This window comes from Talpa europaea (assembly GCF_964194135.1).
Source record: "Talpa europaea genome assembly, chromosome: 3".
Taxonomy (NCBI): domain Eukaryota; kingdom Metazoa; phylum Chordata; class Mammalia; order Eulipotyphla; family Talpidae; genus Talpa; species Talpa europaea.
The window spans coordinates 98427594-98447013 of NC_140069.1; the positions used below are offsets into that span (position 1 = coordinate 98427594).

General features: G+C 40.2%; 1 protein-coding gene across 4 annotated transcripts in view; it reads right to left on the reverse strand.

Annotated features, from left to right (window-relative positions):
- The window catches only part of OSBPL3 (oxysterol binding protein like 3), a gene marked incomplete at both ends in the record, with an annotated part of 85993 nt that extends 67044 nt beyond the window's left edge, over positions 1-18949 (reverse strand). For all 4 annotated transcript variants that reach the window (XM_084229917.1, XM_084229915.1, XM_084229916.1 and 1 more), the window contains 3 exons: positions 391-444; positions 600-716; positions 18854-18949. In XM_084229917.1, coding sequence (XP_084086043.1) covers positions 391-444; positions 600-716; positions 18854-18949 — 267 coding nt within the window. The remainder of the gene's footprint in view (positions 1-390; positions 445-599; positions 717-18853) is intronic.
- Between the last annotated feature and the right edge of the window lie 471 nt (positions 18950-19420).

Genomic DNA, 19420 nt, shown 5'->3' on the forward strand with positions numbered 1-19420 from the left:
CCAAGGGCTTCTCCATCGAGCCCCCCCAGTCACTGTGGAGAGACACTTGCCTTATGTATTGTTCCAGTGATCTCATTGCAAAGATGTTGTCTTCTCCCACCTAGAGAACCCCTCAGCACAACCCTAAGAGAATAGACTCCTGGATACCCAGAGGATACTGAGAGGTGCCTCGCTTCCCCACCTCTACTTGGGAGTAAACTGAGCCACTTACTACCCAGAACTGGGACAGAGAGGAGCAGGCTCTGCTGTCCAATGTGCAGACACTATAACCCCTCTGAGGTCTCCAGTTCAGAGAAAGGTCATTCCCCAATGTGCACTATCACACCCGAAAGCTGATAGCAATTAGCCCTTCAGGACTCTCCAGCAGTATGTGGAAATAGGAAGACTTACATCAGTTTGGCTCTTGGCGTATTTCAAGATTCCTTTGTCCAGATAGAAGAATCTCTGTGGGGGAGAAAGTATTCATTCCTTAAGATAGTTCATTTAAGAATCCTTCCAGAGGTCTCAATTTTCAACTTCAAATTAAATGTAAGCACCCAGAGTCAAGCACCAAGTGGGGTGGAGTGGGGGCACAGAAGAGGCCGAGGCCAATGTCTTACCTTGTGCCAGCCTTTCAAGGGCCATTTCCTCTTTTTCAGCAAAAATCCTTTCTGAACTGGCGGCTCCTGGGTGTAATTCATCTCTCCTCTCAGTCCTTCCACCACTTCCCAGCTGTCCTGTTGCAAGGAAAGAGTACATTCTAAATGGCTGTCTTTAAAGAAACAAACAAACATAATGTTAAGAAGCACTTTATCCCATTAGTGAACCCATCCGTGATGGTGAGCCTGGCTGGATTTGCTGGGAAGATATTCCCATTTAATTTCTGGATGGCTCCTGGACTTTAGAGATGCAATGTTATAATTTAGTACAACAAATTTGATTTTCTTTTTAAAGCTGTCTCTTAGAGGGGAATGTTGCAATTTTTGGTGCTTGAGCATTGACAACCAGAGCTAAAGGTAAAGATTTTTCTGTAGGTTCTATTTTGGTTCCCTTTGACAACATCACAGCTACTTCTTATTTACCACTAGATTTCAGCCTGAATTTTATCCAAAGCTACAGGTACCAGGATGGAAGCTGGAGGCAGGAGCTGGGATATTAGCTTAAGCATTGGCTGAAAAGTATGAGACTGGATACATGTTGATAAGCATGACAATTTGGTCAAAATAAAGAATGAGCTGCAAATTAATATATTCAAATACAGGCATTCAAATGTTAGAAATTTTGAAGCATCAAAAAGCACCAATATTTGGCAACAAATACTTTCATACTCTTTTTCCAGAAATTTTGCCGGGTCCCCCCCCTCAACCCCCAATCCTTTCTGTTGTTACAAAAACTTCTTGGGGGGACTAATTATTGCTCTATAGAGATGTTTGCAATTTTGAAGAAGTGCAAATCGTTGTTACAATTAATGTGACAATTCCATACACCTCCATCCCTTTATTGTGTAGTGATAATAAGTTACTCTCTTGCCAATGTTCAAGTACATAGTATGGCATTGTATCTGTAGCACCCAGCGGTCCATTAGATGTTCAGAACCTATTCTTAGAGTTGGGAGTTTGTACCATTTGACCAATACCTCCCCTGTCTCAACCCACAGCCCCCATCCCTGTAAGTCAACTATTCTTCTCTTTCCCTATGAATTCAGTTTTTTTAGATTCCACATATAAGTGAGAACAAACAGTATTTGTCTTTTTCTATCTCAGTGATTTCACTTCAGTATAATGTCTTCAAGGTCCATTCATGTCACAAAAGGCAGAATTTCTGTCATTTTTATGGTTGATTACTATTACATTGTATTTACATATATTTGTGTATATACATATTTCTTTATCCATTTATGAGCTCCTACAGGCTCTTGGGTTGTTTACATGTTTTGGCTAAAGTGAATTATGCTGCAATGAAAATAGGTGTGCAGAAATGTCTTCAAGAGACAAACATGTTTTCTGGCCAAGATTTTATGTTGACTGATTTGCTACTAGTATGCATTTGATTGACAAACTGATAAACATTTTCCTGGAATAAGGCTGAAAACAGACTTATATTCTTGGAATATCATAAATTGGCATGCATGTGAGGTATACTCAATATCTGTGGGCCAAACGACTACTTACAAATTAATACAGCACATTTATATTTGTGAAAGAAGGGTGTGTGTATACCATCATGTTTAAACGAAAATCTAAGGTTTAAAATCTTCTGGAGGGTACTCTCAGGGAATCAGGCCCTTTGAGTTGTTTGTTTTAAGTCTCCTAAGCAGAAGGCAACATGCAGAGTGCTAATACTAGACAATCAGGCACATCTGCCCAATAAATCCAGTTCTGCAAAATGCAAATACCAAGATGGATTAGACATTATTGCATACTTTACAAAACCGAAAAAAACTGGAATGAGATCAGACCTGTAATTTAAAGGAAACAAGAATTAAGTTTCAAAAATGTTTCAAGGATTGGCGCGGCAGACCTCTCCTGTCTCACCCGCTGCTCGCCTCAGCAGTGTTTTCAGTCCGTCTGCCTGTTCTGCTCCCTGCTCTGTCTCTGGTGAATCCTCTCACCCCTCACACCCTGTACCCCAGTTCTTGTGTAAATAAAAAAATCTTTAGAAAGAAATGTTTCAAGGATTCATGTTAGAACTAGATTTCTCTTAAAATCTTGAGACAAAATAATTCCTACCTATGATCCATTAGAGAGGGCAGGGAATTAGAGTGGACTGGTTGGTTCTTAGTCAAAAAAGGTTTATATTTATCCCTAAAAAAAAATAAAAGCATCTTTTTTCCCTCAGTCTGTCTTCTACCTGGGCTCAAAACTTGAAACTGTCACCAGGAAGGAAAAGCCAAATTTGAAGTATATAAGAAATTAAAGGCTCTCCCAGAGTGAAGAAGAAAACACTGCAGCCAACACTTTTCTGGGCTGACACATCCAGAGCCTCCCCCTGCCAGCTTTCCAGTCTGTCACCACCATTGAGTCACGTGGCTGACACCTAAGAACCAACATCCAGCGGTTCTCAGGATGGAAGGTGCTGCTCAAGTGGAGGCTGTGGATAGTGTAGGCACTCTTGGTTGTCACAGTGATGGGGATATTACTTTTGGCATCTAATGACTGGGGGACAGAGATAAAAGATGTCCAGCATTGCCTCAATCCTGCACAATGAAAAAGCGATCCCACATCCTGCAAGACTTTCCAAAGTGCTAATGGACATCTTAGTTGTGACACCTATTTATATTTTCTTGAGCACAGAACTTAACGCTGTATCAATTACATAGCAAAGTAGTTTTGCATGGTTTTTATATACTCAGTTGTGAGTTCTCTTGGGAAAGCAATTACTGAATAACTTAGGGAAATTGGTACTTCATTCTGTCTGGGACTTTACCAAGTGTCACCCACCATTTTGGAGAATCACATCTGAAGGGTATGTCACCTGTGCTCTGTGAGTTACTAACACAACACACCATTATGGGTCTGGATTACTGCCTGCATATCTGACTACTCCTTTACATCTCTGCTGTGGTCATGTCTGCGTTTTTATATATTGATATATTTAACATTAACTCCCTTCTTTGAAATTTCCTTTAATTACAATAAAGCATTATGTTGATATTTTCAAAATCATCTATGCAAATATATTGAAATTGTAATGAATTTCATTTGAGGAGAGCAGAGGGATCACTAAAATATTGGCCATCATAAGAATATTGGTATGACAGAGTAAAGAACTGTGGCTGAACCTGGCACAGATTCTTTGACAAGGAACACCAGCAGGAGACAGGGTTGAGAAATCACTTTGAAACTGTAAAGGCTTGATTATTTTCCTGTAAGTAAATCCTGTTGGTTTCTTCTTCAAAATGTGTATCTTTCTCATCAAACCTATTCTCCTGAGACTCCCATTTCTATAAGCATTTATGGGGTCCTCTTATGTCCTATTGTTGCAACATAAAGTGAATACAGTGTAATGTTTATCTTCATTTTCACTTCCATATATTGTTCCAAGCTTCCAGAAATTTCTCTTAATCTTCTCCAGCCATGCAAATCTTTCAAGATTTTAGTTCAGTTTCTCCTTCCATGTATGAAATTCCTAAATTGTCAAAACCTTATCAATCATAAAAGCCTGTAAACTAGAGTAGAATCACTGTCAATTACCAGATTAAAATTTAGTTTTTAATTAAATCATTAATTTCTTTTCACTTTTATCCCAAAATCTTTGGTCTTTTCTCTACAAATATTAGTTGACCACCTTTTCAACTTGCTTAGAGCCCTGGCAAAGAGCTAAGCATATAGTTGGAAACAAATGAGTTCTCCTGGGTAAATTGATTGTTGAGGTCTCAAACCAAGAAAATAAAGTTCTCAAACCAAGTAAATGGTCCTGTATAGTGGGTTAACAGAAAGGTGAAAAGCTGTATCATTGCTTCCATAGCCTATCATTTAAAACACAAAAGCACAGCACCTCAAGAAATATCCAGTAGAGTCCCCTGAAACAGTATGCAGATAAAACAGTCAAAGCAATAATAAGCTAAAATGATTAGAGGACAATTTCTGCCTCAAAAGCAGGGGCTTTTTCTGTCTTGCTCACTATTTTTTCTGTCTTGCTCACTATTTAATAGTGCATAGGAAATATGAATAAATATTTCCCACAAATTAATAAAGCCATGATAATAGCTAACATCTACTATCAGTCAGGTAGCAGTGAGCACACAATACATATATCGTTGTACTTAGGTTTTGCACAATCTTATGAGGGTAGAGATAATAGTATCTGACTTTTCTTTTATTTGGGATGAAATTTATTTTTATTTATTTATTTTTTTTGCAAATGATCACAGTATGAATTTATTGTGGAAATCCACATGACAAAAATAAAAGTATACATTTCAGTTGAAACTAAAGTGGGGGAAGGTTACAAGCTTCTTGGCAAACTTCTGAAGACTGGCAACACAGAGCTCAAGGGACCAGTCTGGAGTTTCTGGGGTCTGTATCTCTGTAGAGAACCGAGGGCCACTTCTCAGAGCAAGAGTACTAGATGGCTCACCAAAATCTAGAGTTCAGGACTATGGACATGGAGTCCAAAACACCTCAAATTGCCTCAAATTTGTTGCCTATATTTATACCACTTCTCAGAGGCATGTAATAAGGACCATCTAGTAACTCTCATTCAGCAGGGGCCTCTCAGCAGTCAGGTTTCTATCTGTCCTTGCCTGTCACATGTCTATTTATACCTTCACATACAGGGTTGTTTTTTAATTGCTAATATTAAGTTGCTTTATCTCAATTGCCCTCAAGTCAGGGTCATTACAATGTCAATACATATGATATAGATGATTCTCAACTGGGGGTGGGGAGGGATTTTGCCCCCCACTATCCTTATGTTTTGAATGTGGAAACTTAAAAAGAGAATTAGATACTTCCTCAACACTATAAAGCCACGTGACTGCAGAACCTCCATCTTTAATCATTACGGGACATATTATAGCATATTGTCTATTGCACTGTAATTTCAGTATCTTATGATGAGCCAGGAGTAAATGCCATAGGAAGGGGGTTGGGGAGATAGCAGTGGATAAATCCTGGAAGAGACCAAGACCCTGAAGCAACTGACAGAGGTTATGGATAGTGAGCCAGGGCTGGGATAGGCTCAGAGCTCCAGGTCTCCTATCTTGTAGCCCACTGAACTGGCAGGAAGTCAGCCTGTGCATTTTAATGCTGCCTTGTCTTGTTAATTCATTTTTTTATGTCTGGAATGTCTGCTCCATATACTTCCCAGCATGGTGAATTCTCTTTTAGCCCCAAGCCGCCTCCTCGAGACAGAAATTCTCTCTTCGGCACTTACACAAACTTCACTTGCATCATCTGTTTCCCTAACTAGAATGTGGATTCTGGGGGCCATTTCTTATATTCTCACTACCTGAAATATAGGAGCCCTAAATAAATGTCTATCAAATGAATTCCTCTGAGGAGTGGGGAAGTGGGGATGACATATAAGGGCCCCACAGAGCCCTCGAGGTGAGGACTTTAATCACGCATGTACTGGAATGTAGTGAATTGGTACTTGGACAGAAAAGAATGGACATTCAGATGTCAATTTCCCTTAATTAAAGGCACTGGGTTCGGGGAGTGGCTCCTCTAAGCTTCACACACCTGGTGACCCTGAAATAGGACATGCACCTTGAGGTGAATGTCCTGAGACACAGAGTACAGGGTGCTCTTATGCAAGGAGCACAAGGCGCTGCTGACTTAGCCCCAACACAGCCGGGCTGATGATGCACCCAGTGGGAGGCTTAAAGCTCACCATGAACATCAGCTGGAGAGAAAAACATGACAGGGTGTAGGGGAAGCAGCCTTCTAAAGTTTTCAGTTAACTTTAACTGAAGACAGTCTGGCACTGTCATCCAGCATTAAATTCAGTCTATTTTACTGAATGTCTAAAAAGTGCCAAAAATAGAAAGCTGCTTTGTGGTTGGAAAGGCAGCTAAGCATTTATTCATTCTCATGAGCTGGCAGAGTTCATTTCCATATTGCTGAGTGCAGGAATTGAAAGCATTTCCCTTCAGCACAGCTGTTTCAACTGCACCTTTCAAATGCTGGACTCTCAGTCACTGCTCATGTGGAGATGTCAGAAGTAGAAAACAACCTAAATTTTCATATTTCCAGCAGCTGAGCCGTGTTGTTGAAGGAAGTTGTGTGGCTGCCTCTATCTGGCATGACTCAGAGAGTGGGTTATTTTGATTATTAATTAAGTCTAGTTTTTAAAAACCACAAGGCAGTATACCCCACATTAGAACTGTGGAGCATAACTTAATGTATCTTTAATGATTTTAAAAGGTATTTGTGATCTCCAAGAACCCCCAGATATGTGGAATACATGCCATTAGAATTCCAGTTAGTAACAGATTTCTCTGATGTCAACTAAACTCTGGTGGGATTTTTCAATCACTGAGAGTTGCAATTGTTGCTTCCTGTTAATTGTTTCTTTCTCATCTAAGATTTTCCAAACACCAGCAGTCTGATAGCAATCACGAATAAAAGGACAAATAGTGTGTGAGTGTGTGTGTGTGTGTGTGTGTGTGGTTGTATATGTGATCTAATGTCATGCTTCTCAAAATGTACTTTAATGTGCAAATTAGTCACTGAAAATCTTGTGAACATTGCAGATTTCAGTTTGTTGGGTCTGACACATGACCTGATCTTCTCCCCCTGAAGGTAAGCCTCCTGCCAGTAGAACACCAGCCCTCTTAGAGAAGCCACATCCTAGGAGACCCAGTCCTAGGAGAATTGAGATGTGACTTCTTATTTTGCTCAGGGCACAGAGGTGCTGCAGAGACTATTCCTACACTTGGAAGAGGGTCAGAATAAATGAGCTATGGGATCCCTTATAAACTCATGTCACATTAAATGGGTATAACATTTTAGTTAAGCAAGACGAATCCCTATACAGATCTGTTCACGGTATGGTGCTCGTGGCAGCACAGCACCGGGCAATTAATCATGTGTTAAGATGGTAGATCTTGTTTTAAGTGTCTTCACCACAATAATAAAATAAAGTATTACCTGGTAAAGTCTCCTGAAACACAAGAAAACAAACAAAAAACCCCAGTAGTGTTAGCTTCACTTTAGTAACCTCAGGTATAATCTCCGGCCTTAGGATCTAAGAGAAAGGTTAAAGAAAAAAGGTGGTTGGGGCCTCCCCGGTGGCACAGCGGTTGAGCGCTGGGTTGCGAAGCTTCCCGCAGCCTCTGCAGCGCCAGTTCGATCCCCGGCTGCTCCCAGGCCACCGGAGGAGGGTCCCACATAGCGCACAGTCCTCTCCTGCCGCCCGCTGCTTCCCTCAGCAGTGTACTTCGGTCCTTCTGCCTGTTCTGCTCCCTGGTGAATTCTCTGGTGAATTCTCTGGTGAATTCTCTGGCTCTGGTAAATTCTCTCACCCTCCCACGCTTCTGACTGTACCCAGTGCTTGTATAAATAAATAAATCTTTAAAAAAAAAAAAGTGGTTGAAGATTCTGAAGGACATGCGGAGAGTAGCCATTATGATTTACCAACTACGAGTGTCCCCGCCCTTCACACATAGAGATACAGCTCACAACCCCACAGCAGGGGTGGGGAAGACACAACCCACATGACTCAAAGCCCCAAAACATTTTGAGTCTTAATTACTTGGCTAGTCATAGACCGAAAGCATTGATGCCTTAATTACCCAGGTATTGGGAAAATAGGGACTCAATCTTTGGGGTGAACCCTTGAGAAAGCACGAGAGGTGAGCAAAAGGAAAGGAGAGTCAGTACCAGGAGTTGATTCAGGCAACGGGGAGAAACATGAGTCATCAGCTTTGTTGGTGGCTCACCAGAGCTCATTCCCACCTTGGCTTTCCAAGTAAGAGGAAAATTCTTTCCAATTGTGTTGACCACAGATGGATTTATAATTCAAATAGATTTAGTAAAAACATTTAATGCACACAGAATGATTATTTCTAGTCTGGCAATCACTTGCTCAGCACTTATGGCTGTAATTACACTGGCATCTTTTTACATTCCTTAAATAGATTTATAGGATATCAATATTTGTTAAATACCCCCTAATCCCATGCAAGCCTTTTAAGGGTGTGGACACCATCAGCTATGCATTTTTTCTCTGTAATGCTCTGCACTTAAGAGCCGAAGCTACCATTTAAAAATAGAGACACCCAACTGATAAATGTCATTCTACTCAGGTCATGCAGCGACACTGGAGGCGGCAGTGGGAGAATTTTGTAGCTGTTCTTCTGATATTGATTATAGTAGTAAAAGTAACAACTATTTTTGAATTGAATACCTTCTAAGTGCGTCACGGTGATTCACTAATGAAAATATTATCTTCATTTAAACTTGAAAACTATTAAGTGGTAGATCCCCTTTGTGGCTGATTCTAGAGGCCGCACATAGACCCTTTCTGCTCAGTGTACACAAGATCACCTGCAAGTATATCAGAGTCCGTCCCAGGCCACCTACACCTCTCCCACACAGAGCGAGACTCTCTCACAGCACATTCCAGCGCCTAATATGCTGCACCTTAGCCAAGGTGACAGGATACCTGTGCGCCAAAGGACTCAAGAGTCTCTTCTGGAGTTTTTTTCAAGGTATACTGTAATGATTTTTTTTTTTTTTTGCCCCATAGAGTCAGGGAATATTTCTTTTAAAGCTTAAACTTTGAAAGAAAATGTGGTAATTACATAGCCAGCTCCTCCATTTTAGAGATGATGAATCTAAGCTATATCATTTCCATAGGGTCACAAAAATGAGCACAGGAGCTCCAAAGACCAGGACCCAGACCTTTTGATTCCAACTTAATGGCCTATCCACTGCCCCTTTCTAAGAATGACCCTGTTTCCACAGAGGCAGGGCAGCTCTGTGGAGGAGATCCTGGGTTAACTTGCCACGCACGGGCAACTGCCACATGATGATTGGGAAACTCTCCAATACAGATTCCTGTGTGAGCCTTCACCCAGAAAGGGTGAAGGTGGGGAGACTCTTTGTTTTTCACTTTTAGCTCTTCTAATACAAGTTTCCCTTGTAATCTGCAAGTAGAACATTCCAAGTTGGGATGATTTTGCAGGTTATTTTTTGGGTCTGGGAACATTATTACATTAATTTATACTAAAAAATGTCTAAGCATTCCAAGAATCCCCCCAAAAGCTACCAAATCACAGCAAAGAGAAATGTTCTATTTTTGGATAGCAGAGAAAACCTGTATTTTATCTCCATTATATATGTATTTTTTTTTAAATCACACTTACTTTAGTATATTGTAGAGCTCTGCCTTTTTGTTTCTGGGCTCTGGAGAGATTCACAGACTGTATTCAGACAGAACTTTTTCACACTCCAATTACAGGGCATTCATATCTCCTCAAGAAAACCCAATTTGTTGCTGGATGAAGCTAGCTGATAACAGTGTTATCTCTTACAGTGCACTCAAAACTTTTTTTTCAGAGCTAATTGAAATATGCAATTAAAGTAGAGACACAGTCTGGCAACTTAATGCATGTATGATTTAAATCATAGAACTAAGTGGCAGAAGTTTAGCACAATAAACGTTTTTTCCCTCATCCAAATCATCTAGTGATTTCCTTTTCTGTACAATACTATGCAAGAATAACTGGTTCTCATAGTGAGAACCTAGTGGTAGGTTAGGATCCTAGAGAGCCTTATGAATCAAAGAAGGAATGATTTTCTTGGTAAGTAGGCTATATTCCAGCTCATAATTGAGCTTCTATTTGAATAGAACAGTCCTTACTCAATGGTGTGGATTACCAACAAATACTGGGGACACAGGGATGTGATACCAAGTACTGGCTTCAAGAAGTTAATATTCATTAAAAATACACACATCATAAGTTTGAAAACTTGTAAATGAAGAATGGAATTTCCAGAAAGGCTGGAATAGTGCTGAAATACAATTCCAGCAAGCCTGCTGTGGGCTCCTTTCATAGGCTGGTACAATCACCATGGGCTATATCCACCTTAGAGTAAGGACCTGAGCTGAGGGCACTTGAAGAAAAAATGAGTGTATTAGTTTCTAACTAATACAGAGTGTTATTAGTTTCCTGATGATCCCCTGAAAAATTACCACAAACTTGGTGGCTTTAAACAAAAGAAATTTATCCTTTTACAGTTCTGGAGTCCAAATGTCCAAAATCAAGGTGTTAGCAGTGCCACACACATTCTAGTGGCTCTAGGAGAGAACGTGCTTGTTGTATCTTGAGCTGCTATAACAAAATTCCACAAACTAGGTAGACAATGATGAGGAGCCCAAGGTGCTGATGGACTCCGTTCCTGACAAAAACGTTTTTTAGCCTTAGGACATCTGTGTTTTTGCTGTGTGCTCACATGGCATTTCTTTCATGAGTTTTCATTGAGAGGACTCTGATGTCTTTCCTCCTTTTCTAAGGGCACTATATGGGCACCACCCTCAAGACTTCATCTAAACTTAACTACTTCCCAAGGTTCCATCTCTAAACAGGATCACACTGAGGGATAGGGCTTCAACATATGATTTTGGGGGAACACAGACATTCAATATTTATGAGCATTTCTTACTTCTCCCAGTTTCTGGAGGTTATTGGTATTCCTTGGCCTATACCCATGTTCACTCCAATCTCTGCCTCCATTTTCACACTGTATTCTTCTCTATGTCTGTCTTTTCCTCCATCTATTTTTTAATGGGCAGTGGTCATTGAATTTAGGGTTAACCTGGATAATTAAGGATCACCTCCTCATCTCAAGACCCTTAAATTAATCATATTTGCAAAGACCCTTTTCCCAAGTAAGGTACCATTCCCAGCATTAGGATGTAGATATACATTGGGTGTACCACTGTGCAGGGCAAGAGAGACAACTAGGCCAGAGATGTGACAGAAATGTGACCCACCCTGAGAGGGAACAGAGGGGATTTTGGTTGTGATGCGGTTTATGTAAAGGTGTCAAGGGAGATGCAGCTGAACTTGATGTTAGGGCTGAGGTTTAAAGTTCCACAGAGAGATGTAAGATTATTTTAGGGAAGTTTTCAGGTTTGTCTCTTTCCTAGGTCTTAAACTGTCATTTCTCGGCCTCCATAATAATATCATCATATCACTAAAGTACTTGAATGTACCTTCCCTAGGAAAATTAATTGTTCAGTTCACATTTGTCTCTATAACTTCTAGAGAAAATTCCAGTTTACTGCAGTCAGTAAGTTGTGCTCTCAACAAAAGCATTTGGAACAGGGTTATGCTTTCCTAGATCCTGCACTAGTGTCAATACCAGCCATGAAAAAATAATACATTTATTTTCTTATGGCACCCCATGTAGTTTCCATCAAAGCAGTATTTCTAAAATCCACTGAAATATATTTGTTATTCTGGCATTAAAGAAAGTATAGTTTGTTTTACATCTTCCAGAAGTGGTTTAGCAGTTCAGTTTCTCTTGCTCTTCGGAGTGTGGAATGTAGCTGACAGTTTATCACTTGTGGGCTGGAAAGTAACAAAGAAGCCCTGAAAACTCAAGTATGTCATTTTAACTCAAATTGTAACCTCTTCCCACAGCAAATGTTTGCTTTTTCTTTACAAGCTTACTCAAGGTGGAATTGTGTTGAGAATTGAGTCTCGTGTCTTTGTTCTTCCTCCTTTCAGCATATACTGTCACAACCATTGGGATGACCAAAGGGTGGGAGGTAAGAAATAAAAGGCCCAGAAAATGAGAATCTGGAAAATTCAGGCAAAAACATATTAATTTTCTATATTAGTTGGCTTTCTCCATTGGGTCCACCAGAAAAAAACAACTTCCAATAAAGAGACCTCAAGGATCCTTAAGGCCACTTTGTGCATCCATGTTATTTTTATCCCTCTGTTCATAGTGGAATCAGCATGTAGAGGTTTGTTTAAATAGCAATCTTTTGTTCATAAGGTGCATAGAATTTAATGAACTTCCAAAGAAAGTTTCTAGCATCTCAAGAAACTCAGTATTCTCCATGTAGATGGTTGCCTGGCTCCTGCATGTATTAGCTGAGTTGCTCCAAGCATGTCAGTTAATATCTCAGGACCATATTTCCTTTCTAAAGTATAGAAAACAACATGGCTGACTGGGTTGTCTAGAAACTCCAAAGGATAGCAGGAAAGGACATTATGAGCTAGAAAGATGCTATGGGTAGATTGTTAACTTCTACCTTCCCTTGCTGTCTCTCTGAGTTTAGACAGTAGTCCAGTTGTCCGACTGCCTCATACCACACACCGCAGAGCTGAAAGGGTGGAGCAGGGAAGCAGTCACCTTGTGGTACTGAGGACTCCTGCTTATAGAAGGTGAATGGTTTATGCATCAAACACTTACAGTAGCACTCAAAGTGCACAGACTCTCTTCTAACTAATCAGTACAACCTTATAAGAAACTAAGACACAGAGGGGTTAAATAATTTGTCACAAGTCAAATAGTTTATAAACAGCCCAAGATTTACACTCAGGCCATTTGCGTTATTGCTCCATGCCTCTCCTCTTTGGTGACCATCAGAGAACAGTATGACACAGTCATGACCTTCCCAAGACCTGTCTTCCGAACTAATGGTGTTTATATAACCAATACTTACGAAAGGCAGCTGGTAAATCATAGTGTCTCTAAAGATATGAGGAGTTAAAAGAAATAAATAAAACTGAGTATTTTCAACACCTACCTATCTGGACAGCTGAAATTACAAACAACAGAGCACTATAACTTTAATTCACTTTTCACTTCTTGGCAAAATCTCCTCCATTCAGTTCTAAGGTCTTATGGGGGCTGGCACTGAGCCCAGCCAGCCTGTTCCCTGGAGAGCAGCATAATCTAATAGGCTGCATAAATAAACACTCATCAGGTGACCTTGGGAGAGCTCAAAGGCCACCTTAGTTTAGCCCATGGACAGAAGGGTGACGAGAGCAAACTGCATATTTGTATGGAGACCTACCTAGCAATAGATCTCTCCAGTTACTCTCCTGCGATCATGAGAAAGCAATGGTCAAATGTTTTAGCGGGATTCACTTTTTGATTGCTGACTTATAGAGCATATGCTAGCCACCCACAGGAAAAGAACAGAGGGCATGCTCTCTTTACAACCCACAGGCTTCCCAGAGCTGATTTCTTATTTGTAGTGGTTTGTTCAGCTGCCCCCCACCTTTGTAGCTTCCTATCTCCCTGCCAGGGTCTTTTAATAATGGGTTCTCACTATATATTGGTTGAAGAAGTAGAACTTAGGTCATATAGGACTCTTTCAATAAAGACAAAACCCTATTCATTCATCTTTAGCTCAATTTGGCTTCTGTAATGTGTTACTTTGAAAGTTCTAGGCAGGAAATATATGGGGGCAGTGGGAAAAAGACAAGAAGAAACTGCAATTACTCATATTTTGCAAGTTTTGAAATAGCAATTCTCTCTCCCACTTAGATATCCCTTAATCTACTTAATATATCTACAGAGTTTTGTGCATACTGATATTTCTTGCCTAAACCAGATGCCTGTTCATTCATTTATTTAGTACACTTTTACCAAAAGTATGCCATGAGTTAGCCTAGGTCCTTTCTATTGATTATTTCCTGTAGTTCTCAAAAGTAAGCACACTTACCAGTTTAACAGCTAAAAAAACGAGGTTGTGGAGAAAAAGGAACTCTCCTGCACTGTTGGTGGGTGTGCAAACTGGTCCAACCACTACGGAGAGCTGTGTGGAGATTTCTGGACCTACTAAACATAGAGCTTCCATATGATCCAGCAATTCCACTCCTAGATATTTACCCAAAGGACATAGAAACATCAATTCCAAAGAGCACCTGCACCCCTATGTTTATAGCAGTGTTATAGGACAGGGAGAGGGGCAGCCCAAACCCCGCAAACCTGCCTATTCTAAATGGGTTCTGCCATCCGCCGCATCAACACAAAACATATGACACTTTAATGGGAAGGAACTTTAATAAAAACTAGGAAACAATACAGGTAAGGCAAAGAGTCTAGTTTCTAAATGAAGCACCCAAAGTTACCCATCCCCTCGTGGGTAAAACTCCATCCATATGGGATTGGCCCAGAGCAAGGCCCCAAAGCCTGCCACAAGTCTAAAGCATCTTCCAGTGGGGACCCACAGAAAAGAGTCAGAAACAACCAAACAAGCCCGGAAGGAAAAGAGCAAAATCAACATCAAGATAAAAGCTACCATTGTCACCTCCCCATGGGTCTCACCCACATCTGTGTCACCCCATCCACCACCAAAAGACAAGCGCAGCTTCTTCACGTGTCTCTAGGCTCCATGTGCCTCCTCCAGGTCTCCTGGCTCCATCCTGCTTCCTTCCTCAGTCTCTTCTTCTGCTTCTCCTCTTCCTGCTCAGCTCCACCCTCCCTTGGGTGGGGCAGGGAACCTCCCCCTTTCCTGGGGACCACCCTGTTACAGCAGCACTATTTATAATAGCTAAGCTTTGGAAACAGCCCAAATGCCCAAAAATAGATGACTGGATCAAGAAGATGTGGTACATATATACCATGGAATATTACTCAGCATTCAAAAAAGATAAACACATGCAATTTGCAGCAACATGGATGGCGCTGGAAGGGATCATGCTCAGCGAAATAAGCCAGAAAGAAAAAGAAAAACACCGGATGGTCTCACTCATAGCAGGAATCTAGAAAACTTAAATAAGGGTCCAGGAAAAAGAATAACTATAAGAAAGAAAATATCAAAATCAACAAACAACTATGAACCAGAGACACACTATGGAGGGTGGGGGGCAGGGAAAGGCGGGATTGGGGTCAAAATAAGGGGGTTGCAATTGTATGGGGAATATAAAAATAAAATTTAAATTAAAAAAAAAACCTGAGACCCTGAGGTTTTAAATAGAATGGCACAGCTAGCAAAAGGCAGAGCCAACATGAATACAAGTCAGTTTCATCAAAGCCAGTCTATACTTCTGTTCTATACTTTCCAATTCAGAGACCATAATTATACAAAGCATTTAGGAATTTCATCATTTGCCAAAAGAGACTCAGCAGAGAGACCTTTGTTCATTTTTTAAGATCCTCACAGTAAGTCACTGGAGTGAGGAAACTGAGAAATTTATGGGCTTTTTGTACCCATCCCCCATGCATACTTCTAACTTGCTCTAATGGAGGGATATTTGTTCTGGCCATCAGTAAATTGAATCCAATCATTTGCATCTGCCCAGGGCAAAGGAAACCCTGTGCTAGGTGCTTGGAGAGTTAAAAGGATATGTAAACAGGGTCTAGTACTCAAAGAAGCATACACTCTATCAAGCAATGAATTAATCAAAAGAAAGTTATCCACGTGGGGAGAGAGGCCAGTGTTAAGTACAGCATTAGCCAAGCTCAATGCTCCCAAAATAAAACATTTGTGATGTCTCTCTCAAGTCCTGTCTGGGGACTTAGTGGAACTGGGGTACCCTCTTTCTCTGTTCCTATTCTCTCATGAATAGGCTCTAATCAATGTTTCTCATCCACCACTCCATGAAAACCACTCAGTGTCACCAGTGACATTCACAGCCAAGGATCATCCTCAGGCTTCATTTTATATATCAGCAGCCATTTAAAAGTAAAGTATTGTAATTCACATAGATTGCATGTACCTTGATAATGATCTACAGGGGGCACATGCTATTTCTATAAAGATCTTTTCCAAAGTATTAAAGCAATAAATGAATATCCTCTCTAAGAGAATCACAAAATTCAAAAGGGTAAAATGGTTTCATATGGATCCATCTAATTAAAGGTAGAGCTGCATTAAAGCCTAGGGTGGGGAAGAAACTTGAAGCAAAGATTGACTTAGAATTCCCTTTTGTTGGGAGTTTTCTGCAAGGTGATTTGATTCCTGACAATGTTGAATGAGAACTTAAAGAAAAATGAGTTATGAAGATAAAGTCTTTCAACCAGGATTATAAATTTGTACATTTTGTGTCCCCTCTCCACCACTATCCCCACTTCAGATATAACAAAATACACAAACTATAAACATGCAGCATTTGGGGGGGGGGTTAGTGTGATTTGAAAGTAAGTTTAAATATCTTCATGAATCAGATATAAAACATAAATGCAAAGCCTGCTATTGACAGGTGTGCAGGAGTCCTTCTGTGGCTAATGGGAGTAAAAATATCTCTGGAAAAGCACCAAAATGCACTGGAAGGGAGCTTTGAAAACCTGCTTATTCAGGGAGTGGGCAGGAGGCAGATACAACCTCTCGATCAGAACCTGGGTCATGCTACATGATGGCCTAGTGCTTGATCTTGTATAGTCTCGCATTGTCATGGAATGAAAGCCCCTAGCTACAAATCTAGACCTGTCACCAGGGATCTTCAGAAGTAAGAAGTAGGTAACAGTGAATCCCTACAGGGCAGGGTGATTACATAGAAAGAGTGTGAGGAAAACAAACTTGAGATGAAGCTCTACACTGTAATTCCAAAGCAAGTGAGAAAAACCAGCGCTAAGAAAGATGGCTAATAAAATCAACATCAGATAAAATGAAATGAATAGAACAATCTGAAAATGACTTTAACCTGGAGCTTTAAAAACAAGTCAGTTGTTGCATAGCTTTTTTCATCAGTTATATTTTTGCATTCCTCAAATTAAATTTATTATACAAATCTTAAAATTTTATGTGTTTAACTTGCACTTTCCAATGAAGTCCTTGGAAACACAGGATCGTGACTATATTTAGCAATAAGAACCTGCTGGATAGGGCTATTTTCCCTAAGAGTCATGAGGCTTGATGCCTCAAATTTTTGTTGAATGAATGACTGAATGACCAACCACTCTGTCAGAAAAAGCTGAGGCATCAAGCACATCCCTCTTACTCTTTATGATGTAACTCCAGAGAATGCTCCGTGAAACCAAATCAATCAATTTCAAATAACACATCAAAAAAGTTTCTGTAGTAATCAATACAGATATTCACTGCACTGCTCCAGTTCCTATTGGTATTATAAGCACCTGCTTAAATGAATCTATTCTTTTCTATCCAAGGAGAACATAGCAGTAGACTCTGTAAAAGCATAAGGTATGGGAAAGATAATATATTCAGCTCTAATCCCAACCAGAATTTGGGTTTAGGGAAAGAAATACCCCCATGGAAAGCTGACAAAGAGCATTGGACATAGCTACTCTCATGAAACTAGAACTCCCAGGGAGCCATGCTGCATTAGCCAAGGACTAATTTTATTCATTTATTTTAAGTCCTAGAAAGAAGTGAAGGCAATGCTGAAAAGGTTCTTTTTCCTGACCCCCAGGGAGATCTTGGAGGTCTCCCCAAATGTCAGACCTGTAGCAAAAAGTAATTTGTCTGGAGTTGTAGATTCAAATGAGATAAAGAGGCATTGTGGGGTGGCAAGCTCCCTGTCCCAGGAACAGAGCCCTGTGACTGTGTGTCCCAAGTGTGTGGACATGCCTGAGGTGGGAGGTGACTGATTGTTGCTCCCAAATCTGGAACGAAGGACTCTGGGCCAATTCTTAGGCCAGTGCTTCCCATGGCTATGCCAACTCAGACAACAGTTCCAGAAAAGGCTCAGAGATCACTTTGGTTGTAAACCCATCTGCCCACTCTCTCTCTACTCAACTGAAAGTGGATGAATTATAATGATTAATGTGCATTCACTGCCATTGATCTAAAACCAGCAAATTCTGCCAACAGAGATTTATTAGAAAGGAAACCAAGAAACAACATATAATTAGCTGAAAACTATTTAGGAATTAATTACTTGGTCCTTTGTTTCAGTTCTTTCTTCTTCCTACTTAATTCCTTTTGACCAATCTGTGTTGATTCAGTTCCCTCATCCATTAGAAAAGGAAATCAGGTGACACTCAAAGTCACAAACAGGGAACTCTGTGGTTAGAAGCTGCCATAAAAGGTTTAATAAAGAGAAGGAAGAGGAGGCAGAAGAATATTATAAATACTGGAAATGTGATTGTTTTTTGTTTTGTTTCGGTTTTGGTTAGTCAGGTATAAGGCAAAATGTGGGTTCCTGAGTCAGACTCAACTTTGGTTTCTTGCTCTGTGACTTACTGGTTGTGTATCCCTGGGCACGTAACTCAATTGGTCTGACTCAGCTTCCTTACAGAGAAAATAGGGATATTAATATTTGTGTTGGAAGACAGTGGCAAGAATTGAATAAAATAATGCAAAGAGCCAAATACAGTTTTTCCCATCTGGCAGGCACTAACAACACTGAAATTATCTAAAATTTACTCTTTTCATATAATTAACATGACTAACAATTAAGATAGAACTGAAAACAAATGTTCCTAAAAGAAGGATTTCCCAAGTAAATGTCCACATTTCTTGGTGATTTAAATTTGTATTAGTAAAATGTTACCTGTCGACTTCCTTGCTTGGAGGAGCAGCTACTTGTGCTCCTTGAAGGTGAGACCAACTTTTGGGACACCCCAAGGCTTTTTTCATCACTCATCATTTGCAGTGATAACTTGGCCTCCAACTTGTCAAAATGTCATCAGAAGACAGCAGGGCAGAGAATATGGATGTCCCACTTGGGCAGTGTCTCCGCAATTATCCAGTATGTTTTAAAAGCATTTTGGATGATCCAGAGGAAATCCCTAAAAGAAAAGAAAAAGTAATTAGAGGTTGGAAGCCTCATTTATAATTAGCAATTGACTGTCTGCAAGCAGTTTATCTCCAGCACAGATCACAGGACCATGGTGCTTAGCTATAGCAGGGTCTATGAAAGAAAAGATCCTTTACATTTATCTTTTATTGGAGATTATGTCTATGTGGTTCTTCATATAACTTTACAATAGGACAGCCTTAAAAACATTATTAAGATAATTTGAGTCCAGACACATAAAAAAGTAGTGTTATAAAAATCATCCCTTGGACCTAGAGGACATTATGTTTAGTGAAATAAGTTGGCTGGACAAAGACAAAT